The sequence below is a fragment of the Lepisosteus platostomus genome, chromosome 4 (genome assembly GCF_059453375.1).
Source record: "Lepisosteus platostomus isolate fLepPlt1 chromosome 4, fLepPlt1.hap1, whole genome shotgun sequence".
NCBI lineage: Eukaryota > Metazoa > Chordata > Actinopteri > Semionotiformes > Lepisosteidae > Lepisosteus > Lepisosteus platostomus.
The window spans coordinates 68,034,506-68,047,447 of NC_142614.1; the positions used below are offsets into that span (position 1 = coordinate 68,034,506).

Below are 12,942 nucleotides of genomic sequence, written 5' to 3' on the forward strand. Positions count from 1 at the left end.
TAGCTTTGACTGGTATTGGCTGTAGTAATATGCTGCAATATTAGATGGCGCAGTGGTTAGTGCCAGGCTCACGGTGCTGGGCTCTGTGTTCAATTCTGGACATGGGGTGTTGTCTGCGCAGAGTTTGTATGTCCCCCTCGTGTTCACATGGGTTTCCTCCCACAGTCCAAAGGTGTACTAGTGTGTGAATTGGTTTTCTGGGGAATTTGACCCTGGTGCGAGAGTGTGCATTGCACTGGGCTAGAGTCCCATCCAGGATGCATCCAACTCTGCACCCATTGCTTGCTGGGATAGCTCCCCCTCCACCCTGTATTGGATAAAGCAATCAGAAAATGGATGGGTGGATGGATTAAGTGCCTTTACTGACTTGTGAGGATTACTTGATCTGATTCAGTCATTTTCCAAAGCAAATGCATTCTGTAGGTCAACTTTAAAAGATTTTAAAAGCCTGTCATTCCAGAAGTGAAACACACTTGCTCTACCAAGAACCAAGAGCATTAAGGGGTGTGACCTTGTAACCTCCAGTGCAGAGACAACTATACATCTAATTGTACAGAAAACGAGTGTACTGAACCATACACCTCACTAGATCGGCCATAAAGTCTTTTTGCTTTCTTTTTCTAACATCTGCTTACCGGCTGAAGAAAAAATGTTGCCTCCAAAATGTCAGGCACTTGTTTATATCCATAAATCGGTTAAGATCCCTCAAGAATACAAGAACTGGACAACAAATATATCCAATTAAATCTTTTTACCGGTAGGTGAAGGTATTTGGTGTTATCTAGATTTTTCAAAGGTTCATGAAAGCCATAAAAATGTGCTTTAGCAGGAGGTAAATGGTCATTGAAAGGAGAGAAGGGAATGGGAGAATTATCTGTCTGGTACTATCCAACCCTACTGTCCGTGTGGATGATGTTGCTGTTCTGTTTTTGTGCCACTCCCAGCTCTCTGCAGTGGTGGAGCACCGAAACCTGTAACGCGATCAACGGGACTAACGCAGCCTCCTTCCACCCTCTCATAACCAAGAACGAAACACTCCAGATCTTTGCTTCTGACATCTGCAGGTTTGTCCATCAGTGTTGACCGTTTTATTTCCCTGTGTTCTTCCAACCGGTCAGCCTGGCCTTGTGCAGTGTGAGTCATGTGAGGATGCTGTTGGCTTCTCTACAGCTGTTGCTGTAAGGTCTGCCAGATGGTGTTTGGCCCAGTCCGTTAGTGAGTGAAAGGATGTAATTGGCTTTGACGTAGGATTGGAGGGCGTAAGCTACTTAAACAAAGAATAACATACAACGTCAGAGCAAAAAAAAAGAAAGCGAGATTTTACATTGATACTATCCATGTTTCAGTATTGCTAATAGTGACCTTCTGCACTTTTTGTTTTTGTTTTAAAATGTGCAGCACAGCAATTTCAGTGCATTGCATCATTTCAGTCATACAGTGCTGACCATCTGCCACAACAAAGCGTAACGTCCTTTTCTGCATGTGACATAGATTATAGATATCATCATCCTCCTGAAGAAAACCACAGACTACGTGTCTTTTTTTGTTTTAGTAGATTCTAAATTGTAGCGAGATCCCTGCTTATTTTTGCTCCGAGTTTTAAAAGATGTTTCAGGCAGTGTGATGCCTGTCGTCTTCCAGTCAGGCTTGAGTATACGTTTCTTTTCAGAGGGTTAAAGCTGTTTTCATTCTGTTACAGATCCCTGTATGTTACATTTGAAAAGGAAGTCTATATCAAAGATCTACCTGCCTTGCGCTTTGTGGTGCCTAAAGATGTTTTTGCTAATTCCACGGAGAATGAGGGGTTTTGCGTTCCACCTGGGAACTGTCTTCCTGCGGGGCTTTTAAATGTCAGCGTCTGCAAACAAGGTACCAATGATTTCCAGCTGTCAGCAGAGTCCCAACCCCTCCCCCATGACCCCACACTCCGTCTTTCAGGTTTCTGAAGTATCCAAGCTGCTAGAAAACAGCAGTTTCAACTCAGGAGAAGGGATTATATATAACATACTGGATAATATGCCCCACATTAAAACATCTAAGAACATTGTCTTGTAATTGTAACAGCATTGCACTGATCAAAGTCATATTAGTCATAACCAAAATCATTCCATGACAAATATGGCTGTGTACCTGTTCCACCAGGGGTATGAATAAATCTGCACTGCTCAGTGCACAGTAATAACCTCCTTGGGTGCATCACTAAAACCCGCTTACCAATCAATTATTAATTTTTGGGTTCTTTTTTAGATTTTGTTCTTGCAGTGTTTTCCACAAAACCACTGAAACGGTTAGAAAGTGGATAAGTATACACAAACCCAGACTGTCCTACAAAAATCAGGAGGCTTTTAAAACTTTATTTTTGCACTTTATGGGATAATGTTGTATAGGGACTTACTGACTAAACAGTACGTAATTTTAACAGATGCCAAATCCTGCGTCAGTTACATTTACGAAACATGCGGTAGTGGAACTTTTGTCTGCCATGGTTGAACCAGTGCATAATGTATTATCGCTTAAGTTGGGGAAAAGAGAAAATTACCACAAGCTCACAGCATTTTTCGCCTTTTCTCTTGAACAGATGCACCCATCATTGTGTCCTCTCCACATTTCTACCAGGCGGAAGAGCAATTTGTTCATGACATCCATGGGATGAAGCCCAATAAAGAGGAGCATGAAACCTTCATGGACATAAATCCAGTAAGTGACTTGCTCGGACAGTATTCTGTCGGGAAGCCCAGCGGTTTTGTCGTTTTCTTGCTACTCATCCTGACTGTTTTCAATCAGTCAATCAAAGTTTATTTATCAAATGCAATACAATACAGCATACAACAGTAGTTGCTGGCAATGAAATGTCTTTAAAAAGGAGGGAAAACAGTTTGTGACTGGGATGACTGGGGTCCTTGACAATGGACCTGGACTTCTTCAGACGTCTAGCTGAGTAGACATCCTGGATGTCTGGTAACTCACAGCCGGTAATGAGCTGCGCTGACTTCACCACCCTCTGCAGTACTTTGCGATCCCGGGCGGACCAGCTCCCATACCAGGCAGTGATGCAGCCAGTCAGGATACTCTGAATAGTGCACCTGTAGAAGTTGGTCTGGGTACTGTATGTGACGGCATGCCGAACTTCTTTAGCCTGCGGAGATAAGACAGGCACTGCTGTGCTGTTTGGACCATGATGTTCGTGTGGTGGGTCCAGGTTAAGTCCTCTGTGATATAACTCCCAGGAATGTAAAACTGCTAACCCTCTCCACTGCAGTCCCATTGGTATAAAAAGGTATGTGATCTCCTCCCTGGTGTTTCCTATAGTCCACAATCATCTCCTTAGTCTTACTAATGTTAAGAGAGAGGTTGTTCTCCTGGCACCATGCCGCCAGGGTTTCAACCTCCTCCCTGTACACAGACTCTTCTCCATCTGTGATCAGGCCGATGACTGTTGTATCGTCCCCAAACTTAATGATGGAGTTTGAGTTATGCCTGGCGACACAATCATGGGTAAATAAGGAGTAGAGGACAGGGCTAAGCACACAGCCTTGGGGGGCTGAGAGTCAGGGTAGAGGATATGTTTTATGCTTTGGGTGTGGATTTTAATTTTAGAAACTGATCATTTCATAACACTTCTCACTTCTATTATAAATTAACAAAAGGGGAAATCATATAAAACAAGACTTTATGCTACTTTTGGCCGATTCAAATTGCTATTAAATAGCAGCCTCTCTATGATTCTTTTCAATGCACGTGTTTCTGCATTTGGCTTCAGGACAGTGATATATTTCTGCACTATTTATGAATTTATTTGGTTCTGTCTCTCATATTTAAGTCTTGGGAGTTTTGCCAGATGAATGAAAGGTCAGCACTGGTTCTGTGGTTCATGTTTGTCAGTCAATTTGAATTCATTAGTGCAGCGCAGTAGCTGTTGGAGTTGTGACGTTTTTGAAAACAGGTCTGATATGAAGTTGCCGATGAAGCTGATCACTCCCAGGATGCATCGGGTGCAAGACTGGGCTGCACTTTAGCTGTGTCAGGTTCCACATGTGCTTCAGAAAATCGATCACCTAGCAATGCGTTTTCTTTTAGTCCTGACTGACACTTTGCTCTGTTGAGTTTTAGTCCGTCTTTGATTATGTTGTGGCAGTGTTGTTCCCCACACCACAATATCATCTAAATAGACCTTCGGCAATGTGCTCCGTTGCTCCAAGAAGAATTCCAGAGGCGGCGATTGGGCCAAAGGATAGTCTCAAAAAAAGAGCACCTGGCAAAAGGAATGTTGAATGTACAATACTTCGTGCTCTCTTCATCTCATTTTAATTACCGAAGCCCGTGACAGGCTCTCATTTGGTTGGAAACTGGTGGTTTCTTCTCCTTGTGGGATTTGACGATGCTCTCGTTTTCCGTTTGCGTTCACGCCCTTGCGATCCACGCATCCTGGCCGTTCGCCGTGCTTTTTGACAGCTGCCATGGAGTCGACCCGCTCTGTGAGCTCTTCTGCCTTTCGAGTAATCCCAAGCTGCGTCATTCTGTCCAGCTTTTTTTTTTTTTAGTGGCTCTCGTAGCGGCGCTGGAACCCTTGAGGCTGAGCATCGGTCTTGAGCTCAAATCCATAAGTGACTGGCCCGAGTAGCAAATCCTTTGAAAACATCAGGAAATCTCTGCACTGTGACATCAGCCATTTCACTGTTCAAGGTCACTGCTGCACTGGAACTGTTAGCAAGAAACACTCTTCTGACTAACTCCGTCCTCACAGGCCTGCCTCATCCCTTAGTAGCGATTCATGCCCATCTGAAACAACTACAAGCACAAGGTGATGCACTTTATTCTTGACCAGTACTTTCGGTACGTTTTGTGTCAATGTGTTGCCCATCATTGCTTTCAAAGGGACTTTCCTTTCGTTGCTTTAGTGTCACTTGTATTGATTAGGTTAACGTTTGCCCCAGTGTCCAGTTTCCATGGACTCGACGTTCCATTTATTTGCCGCGTCACCACCTGTTTGTTTCTGATGGCTGCATGAACATCCGTTCTGAATTACATTTGCATTCGTTTTTTCTTCTTGCTGCACGTCGTCGCGTGAAATCACGCCTACAAATAACGTCTCACTTAAACCGGTATCTTCCAAAACATTGCCCTTCCTCCATGGCCTTTTTAGAAAAAAAAAAAACACTGTTCAGCAAAGTGATTTTTTTGCTGTGCATTTTGTGCACTGTTTTCCACTCGCTGGACATTGCCGTGGTTGGTGTTGAGTAGCACATCAGGTGCAGTTAGAAGTGCCCTCACCTGCGCGCTGCCCAGTGCTTCTACTGCCAGTGCTTGACGCCTCACCAGCAGCCACACTTTCGCGTGTTACCGTGTTATTTCCATTTTCATTTCAAGTTCACTGGCCTGGCATCTTTCAACAGCATCTTCTGAAGTAAGGTCAGGCTCCAGCAGGAGTCATTCTCTCGATTTTTCTGTCGCGTACGCTCCACACAATCTGGTCCCGTGTCATATTGCACGTCTGCCCTTTCCGTTCCAGATCGACCAGAAAGCAATGCAAGCTTTCCTCCCGGTTTCTGAATCAGCGTAATGAAAACCCACACCTCTCGGCTGGCTCATTTTTCTTCGGCGAGCCGTGTTCGTCGACTTTGTCCTTGTCGCTTGGATTCGCGAAGACAGATGTGTTGAAGAGCTCAGTGGCAGGCTGGCTGGCTGTGAGGAGCAGGGCTGTCTGCTTTCCACCCCGCTGGCTTGCATGTACAATGAGAACTGCTGCCTGAATGCTCTCCAGTTGCACTCAAACGGTTCCCGTGAATTTAGAAAAATTCGGGCGGTTACAAAGCATCCATGTCGATTCACATAAATCAGAGCTTTATATTAGCCCCCACTTCTCGCACCACGTAATGTTCATTCATTGTTCAATAAAGAAACAGGCTTTTGATGAACACCTACAGTAGCTCCTGCGATTCATTTATTCACAGCCGCTCACCTAACTTTTTACACTTTCTGTCCTGTCGTAATAGACCGGTATACCAGATTGCTTTACGACGCTATTAAATGTACAATACTGCCGTATATTCGAGTTTCACTGCTGTATATCATCATTACACCCGAAGAAGGCTCCACAGACGAAACGTTGCGTTTCTTTTCTTCTCTTTTCATCAGGGAATACACCTTTACTTGTACTTTTGCAGCCTACGCATGCTGACGTAGCTCCCTGCTTGAACTATATATCATTACACCGAGTTGTTACCGGCTTATGAATTAACACTCGGGAGAGAAACATTTTAGTTTCTAGTGTCGTTTAAAACTCATTGTTATTGACATTAAAGCCGGTCCTAAACCGGCGTTGAATCCGTTTCCGTTTTAGGCGCACATTCAAACTGAGCCACAAGAGGGCGCTCAAGCCCGTTACTTCATCAGCACGTATTCATCATAAGCAATACAGAAGCCCAGACCTGGAAAACGTGCTGAGTTTTTTTAGTGACCTGTTGGTAGAAAAAAAGAATCAAGAGCTTTTTAGATGTTTAACAAAAATTATTGTAAATTTGTTTATTGGACCTTTTAGGTGATTATTCATTTAATGCCTCAGAACATCTGTTCTATGTTGCTTATAGATCTCATTTAAGGCCTTATAAAAAAATAAAATATTTTATTACAGTTGACACATCATAAGAATTTGCTGGTTACACTACACAAGAATAAGTACACAGATATTTGTTTTATTAGTTTAAAGTATCAGATGTTTAAATTTATATAACTTCCATTTTTCTCACTGTAATGTATCTTGGTATTGTATTTAGTGAGGTTCTGTGAAATTCATTTTTTTTTAATATTACTTGGTTATTCAATTTATTTGGTTGTCTTCAATGCTCAAATTTCAGAGCAGGACGTTTCTCGGCTGTATTAATCAATTACAAAAGATAAACAGGAAAACGGTAATGTTGCAGAAGCAGCTTGGGCAGGGTTCATTGGAAATTCAGTTCAGAAGTGTTTGTCCCTTGAGAAAAGGCGAAGACCTCTGTAGCATGAAAAATGTGAACCTACAGTAGTTTGGAAGATTTAAGCTTGTTAGCTTAACAGTTGTTTAGCAACCAATGAAATACTTTCATTACTCTGACCTATGTGCATCTGATGACCTTGATTAGTAACCTTTTAATATGTAAATTGAGCTTCCCATCAAGGGGGGAGTAAAGAATATTTTTTTAGATATCACTAGGTGATAAAACTGTGGTTTCTAAGGTCCTAGTTATGATGAAAGCAGGTCACCCATGTCAGTGTGGCTCAAAATAACTCCAGCTCTCTCTTCCTCTGGGCTCTTTCAGTCTGAAGTCCTTTTTGTGATAAGCAGTTTTATCACAGTCGTTAAATAATCAAAATCTAAGTTGTACCAGGTTCTGTAAGCTGCAGATAAGAAATATTGCTTTGTTGGTCAATTAGAAGTAGGATTTCAGCATATAGGAATAGAGAATTCCTCTGCTCTGCTACTGTAGGTGTTATTCTCTCCAAACCTTGCTTTCAGTTTTTTTCAGACTCGATTTTTTGTCATGTCGCTCTGTCATGGATGTTTGAAAGGTGATAGTGCAGTGTATCCATTTTGAGTGCAGAGATGTGCAGCTGGCAAAGTTGCGGTTTTTGCACCCAGGAAGTGCAGGGTGACTCACTGGGTTGGGTCTTGAAGAAAGCCCTGCTCAACATCTTACTGTTTTTGAACATTTTACTGTTTTTTTTACGGTCTTATTGCAGATTTGTTTCTTTTATCCTGGAGGAGAGGTAGAACAGATTGGAAAGACTGTACAAGGTAAAAAAATCAGTTAGTATCATTTGGGTAAAGAAATGACCTTTTCAGTAGAAAATTCCTCATGCGTAGTTTTCTTTTTTTTATTAAACTTCTCATTTTAAGAAATGTTAGGTTTTCAGACTTTTTGGACTGTTTGCTGTGTGTTATATGTTGTACTGAACAGTATTGGTACCGTACTTTCTCTCTTTGTGTCTAAAATAGGGACTTCAAAAATCCCCTTTTGACAGGCTGGCATGGATCGAGGTCCTTTTGTTTGTTTCTGGATTGTTTTCTGAGGTGTTGGCATCCTTGCTTTCTGGGGAATCTTTTCTGAAAACAATTATCCAGCACTATCCAAAGTCCATTGCTACTTACAGTACGTGCTCTTATCCGTACTGTTTACAAGCCGTAAAGGAGAAGGATGATTTTTATCATACTTCGTAGTGATAAGCCAGTCTGTGTTTTTTCCTTCGTTTTCCTTGGCAAATTCTTTCTCAAAATATATTTTAATGAGTGGGCAAACTGTAGTGCTTAAATGTATTGGGTTTACAGTATATGCAAAAATCTGTGAAAATAAACACTGAAAACTAATTCTTTTAGTTCAAAAGAATTAGTTTCCAGTGTTTATTTTTATTTTAGTTTCCATTACAAAAGACTTACAAAAGCTTTTCAGCTAAATATGTCAGTTTCTAAGCTGCAAAAATGATGATTAAAACTACAGTGTGGACCAATAACATGGAGTGGCACAGTGGATAGCGTTGCTGTCTCCCAGTACAGGGGCCCTGGGTTTCCTCTGGGTGCTCCAGTTCTCTCCTGCAGTCCAAAAACATACCGGTAGGTTAACTGACCTCTGGGAAAATTGGCACTGGTGTGAGTGTGTTTGTGTCTGGGTGTGCCCTGCGATGGACTGGTGTCCCATCCACGGTGTGTCCTGCCCTGCGCCTGTTGTTAGCCGGGATGGGCTACAGTTCCCCCTGTGACCCCGAGTCGGATAAAGCCATTTAGAAAATGGGTGGATGGGGCAATGAATTGGGCTCACACATGGGACCATGGGGAACACCAGACTCTTAGCAATAGCTGAGCGGGGTTGTGCAGCTGTGCCCCATGTCCATCGGCTTCACCAGGCTATCGTGAACATGAAGGACATTCACTTGGAGCTGCTTTCACTGCTCTGTTCTTTGTCCTCCTGAGCTATTAATTCTTGAAAAAGGCTCAACAGCCAAAACATGAGATCTTGAGATCTGGTCTTGTACCTACAGGCTTAAAATCTGTTACCATACCTGTGTGCCATACCATGCATTTCTGTACTATCAATCATGGCATTGTACTGTGTGAGATGGAAATCTCCTTCGTGAATCCCTGGTGCTTGCCTTCCTTGGTTGTTGTAGATGCAGTGATGTCTTAGTTACTTACACAGTGATCTGTGTAGAGACTTTTGCTATTTAGTATATTATATTGTGTCCAGGTAAGAGTATTCAACATAATGAATGTGGTACCGTTGTGCTAATGACAGTCCGATTTGTTTTCAAATCCTACTGACGTGATTCTTTACTTACAGTTTCCTGTCTGCTTTTACGACATGTATGCAGCAGAACTTAAGTAAAATCTGATAAGACTTGAGGTTGTTTGGTTTGGCTCCTTGCAGGCCTCTTTGCAAAGTTGGTGGTTTCGATGCTGTTGTGAAAATGTCTTAGAATTAAGCCCTTCAAAGAAGAAACTTTGGTGTTGAAAACATCATGAGGGTATTTTAATTTTCATCTGTGTAACACTTCTCAGTTCTAGTCTTTGCTGTCTCTGATCCTGAAGAATTGATCTATACATTTTATTTCATCGGCATTAGACTTCCCATGTTTATTATTCTTATCTACTAAGAAACTAAAAAGGCTTCATTGTGTCCAGAACTGTGTGTCTGGTGTGCTGACTACTCTCCCTCAGCATAAAATTTGTGTTTTGTGTAAGTTGAAGACTCCCTTTGAAAGTGAAAGTTGAATGGACTTAAGTTTGTCAAGCTGACATTTAATATACTTAATAGTCTTCTATAAAGGGTTATCCAAAGGATTTATAGCATGAGATCTCCTAATTCAGGTCTTCTTCTACCAAAGACCAGGATCCTCACAATGGGCGATGGAACCTTCTCTTGCTAAGCTCCCGACTGTGGAACTCAGTACCCATATCTATTTGAGACTGATTGTGAACACCATCTTTACATTGCCCTTGAAGACCCATTTTCACTCTGCTTTTTAATGTGCATTTCTGTTGTGCTCTTGGTTTTGCTGTGTTTTTTTATTTTGTGGGCAATGTTGTATTGTGCTGTGTCTTTTTGAGAGCTCTGTATATCATGCTTAAGTTTTAAAACTGATCCTTTTCAGATCATCAAATAATTGTGGTTAGTAGACTGATGGTATTTTACTTTTACGTTAATCTTGGAAGTTCAGGGATTCCATTCCCTTGCAAACGGTGCTCCGTTTTTAAAGGTAAACAAGTGAACAAATGGAGAATGTTGATTTTGCTTTGGATTTTTTCACATCACTATTTAATTGAAAGTTGTGTGTGTTTGATAATTAAGAGCTAGTCACAGAGTTCTTTTAGAAAAAAGTACTTCAGAGACGACAAAGAAGGACCCTGCTGTGATACAATCTTTCTATCTAGCGTTTGCTGTCCTGATAGTTTTTTACATTCTGATTTTTGCCTAAGGAGTATTTATTTGGAAGCTGGAAAGATGGTGATCTTTACCCCATCCGACTCCTAGTGTTCAGCTTGACGTGTGAAGGGAGCTGCATGCTGAGCTGACAGTCTCCACACACTGTTCTCGTTCAGACACGTCGGTGCCCATCACAGAGTGTTCCTTTTCATCCTGCAAGAGCATCGAGCTGCAGGAACGGCTCGATCTTTAAACAAACGGTAGATGGCGGTAAAACACTTTTCTGGTATTAAACATTGGCAAGGAATAAATCTCAAGTCCGACTTTGCGAAAATGTGCAGTCAACATGAAAACGGGTCACGCTCAAAGAGAATTTTGCGCTAGACCATGGTTAATTAAGAATGAACATTTTAGCCTTAATTTAACTCTGGTGAAAGAACCTACAAGATTAACTTTTTGTGTTTGTTTTTTTTCACAGCTCACGGGCATTCTGTTGAGGGCAGCAAAGCGAATCCAGGTGAACGTCTTCGTTGAGAAAATTGATGTTTTCAGGTAAGTTGAGAAACTCACTCTTAAAATGGTATTCAACGTTAATTGATTCATGAGCTCAGGGCTCCCCCGGCTTTGTTTTATTATAATGCCCTCCCAGCTGCCCTTGGTGGCTCTGTTGTTACCCGTCATCGTGCGGCGAAGACCTCTGCACGCCCGCAGGACGAAGGAGCAAGAGCAGACAGGCCCCTCTGTCTCTGCGACCCATCAGCCCGTTGGTCTTGATCGAGGCGCTGGGAGGTACTGGAGGTTCAGTGCTAGCCGGTGGAGAGGAGCGCCCCCTTGTGGGTGCCTGGGAAGTGGCAGGGGCTGCCATCTCGGTGAAATCCCAGAGACCACTAGTGGACTGGTCCCCAGCCCTATATCTGGCGGTGTTGTGCCACTAGGGCTCTGTCTCTTGGGGGGGTGGAGTTCCAGTCACAAGCTAGTGACATTGGCTCCAACTCTCACAGATCTCGGCCTGAGCTGAGAGCAAACTCTTTTATTGCTTTCGAATTCAAACCGAAAATTCGTGCCAGGACACTTGGAAGACCTTACAGATGGATTTGTCTTGTTACACAGTTCCAAGATGCCCATCAGGGTAAAGATCCAGAAAAGCACTGAAATGCACAGATGTCTGGTAAAGAGTGTTGCCCATTTTCAAAACTTGGATCTGTCCTGATCCAAGTTTATTATTAGGAGGCCATGATTGTTAAGGGCCAATGGGAAATCTGGCCAGGATGTCAGGGTGACACCCCTACTCTTTTTGAGAAACAACCTTGGATTTTTAATGACCACAGAGAGTCAGGGCCTTGGCTTTACGTCTCATCCAAAGGACGGTGCCTTTTTACAGTATAGTGTCCCCGTCACTGGGGCATTAGGACCACACAGACCGCAGGGTGAGCGCCCCCTACTGGCCCCACTAACACCTCTTCCAGCAGCAACCTTAGTTTTTTCCAGGAAGTTTCACATCCAGGTACTGGTCAGGCTCACACCTGCTGAGCTTCAGTGGGCTGCCAGCTGTGAGCTGCAGGGTGATATGACTGCTGGCTCCCTTGTTTTGTGTTATTAGTGTTTTCCATGTGTCCTTTATTCTGTAAAACCACATTGGAAAAGTCCTGTAGGAGGTTATTTTGCCCCCAAAATCTAGTCTTTTTTGTTTGTTCTGAACGTACCTGTAAAAGCATGAATGGGCTGTTCCAGCAAGGGGCAGGGCGTTGTCGTTATTGAAGTGTACTAGCATGACCTTAGTTTGGGAAAAGAGGATTCAGTTTTGTTGGAGCTAGAAAACACAGAAGCAAAGGAATCAGTGCCTCCTGGTCAGATGGCACCATTCTTGAGAGCTGCGGCTGAAAGGCTGGGTTCTTGTTCTCTAGTGGGCTGGACTGGAGTAGACACGACGCTTCTGGTTTTGCTCACGTCTCTCAGTCTCTCCTCGACTGCATCTTCTACACAGGCTTAGAGCTTTTGAAAGTTTGTGCCAGGACAGAATTTTTGCAGGCAACGCAGTGAGAGTGTGACACAAACGGAAACTGACATGTAAATATCTGTTTATATCCGGGAACAAACAACCCTTTAATCTTCTCAAGTGGGTAACCATCTCAGAATGATCCTCTGGAAGTAACTGCTGCGTGACCCTGTACCTTTTTGAGGCAGCAGTACAATGAAAGATGTTTTGCACAGTTTTGTTATTAATGGTGGGGAATTTTCAGATTCTTCTTTAACAGCCTAATTTGCCCGGCAGTGTCCAGTTAACTGCCAACACAAGTCAGTGCTTTAAACAGATCCTGTGACGGGGCCATTTCGGTGTTGATAGGCCTAAAATGAAACATTCATAAAGGCAATGTCGTTCATTAAATCCTTGGCGGGGTGGTATTATGTTGAAATTATGCCTAGGTGTGCTGATGCATCATTTCTTGTATATTTCTCGGTTCTGCAACCTTTTCCTGTGTGACTAAAGACACCTACATACTGTTTGTCTAGGCCGTGAAGTTTTTACTTGCTTGCCTCTTCGGCTGGTATC

The 12,942-nt window shown here is 42.8% G+C and overlaps 1 protein-coding gene across 1 annotated transcript in view; it reads left to right on the plus strand.

The window, feature by feature from the left end:
* The window catches only part of scarb2c (scavenger receptor class B, member 2c), a 35,023-nt gene that overhangs the window by 9,544 nt on the left and 12,537 nt on the right, over window positions 1-12,942 (plus strand). Inside the window, exons 6-9 of the mRNA XM_088630410.1 lie at window positions 945-1,064; window positions 1,700-1,869; window positions 2,579-2,697; window positions 10,870-10,943. Coding sequence (XP_088486536.1) covers window positions 945-1,064; window positions 1,700-1,869; window positions 2,579-2,697; window positions 10,870-10,943 — 483 coding nt within the window. The remainder of the gene's footprint in view (window positions 1-944; window positions 1,065-1,699; window positions 1,870-2,578; window positions 2,698-10,869; window positions 10,944-12,942) is intronic.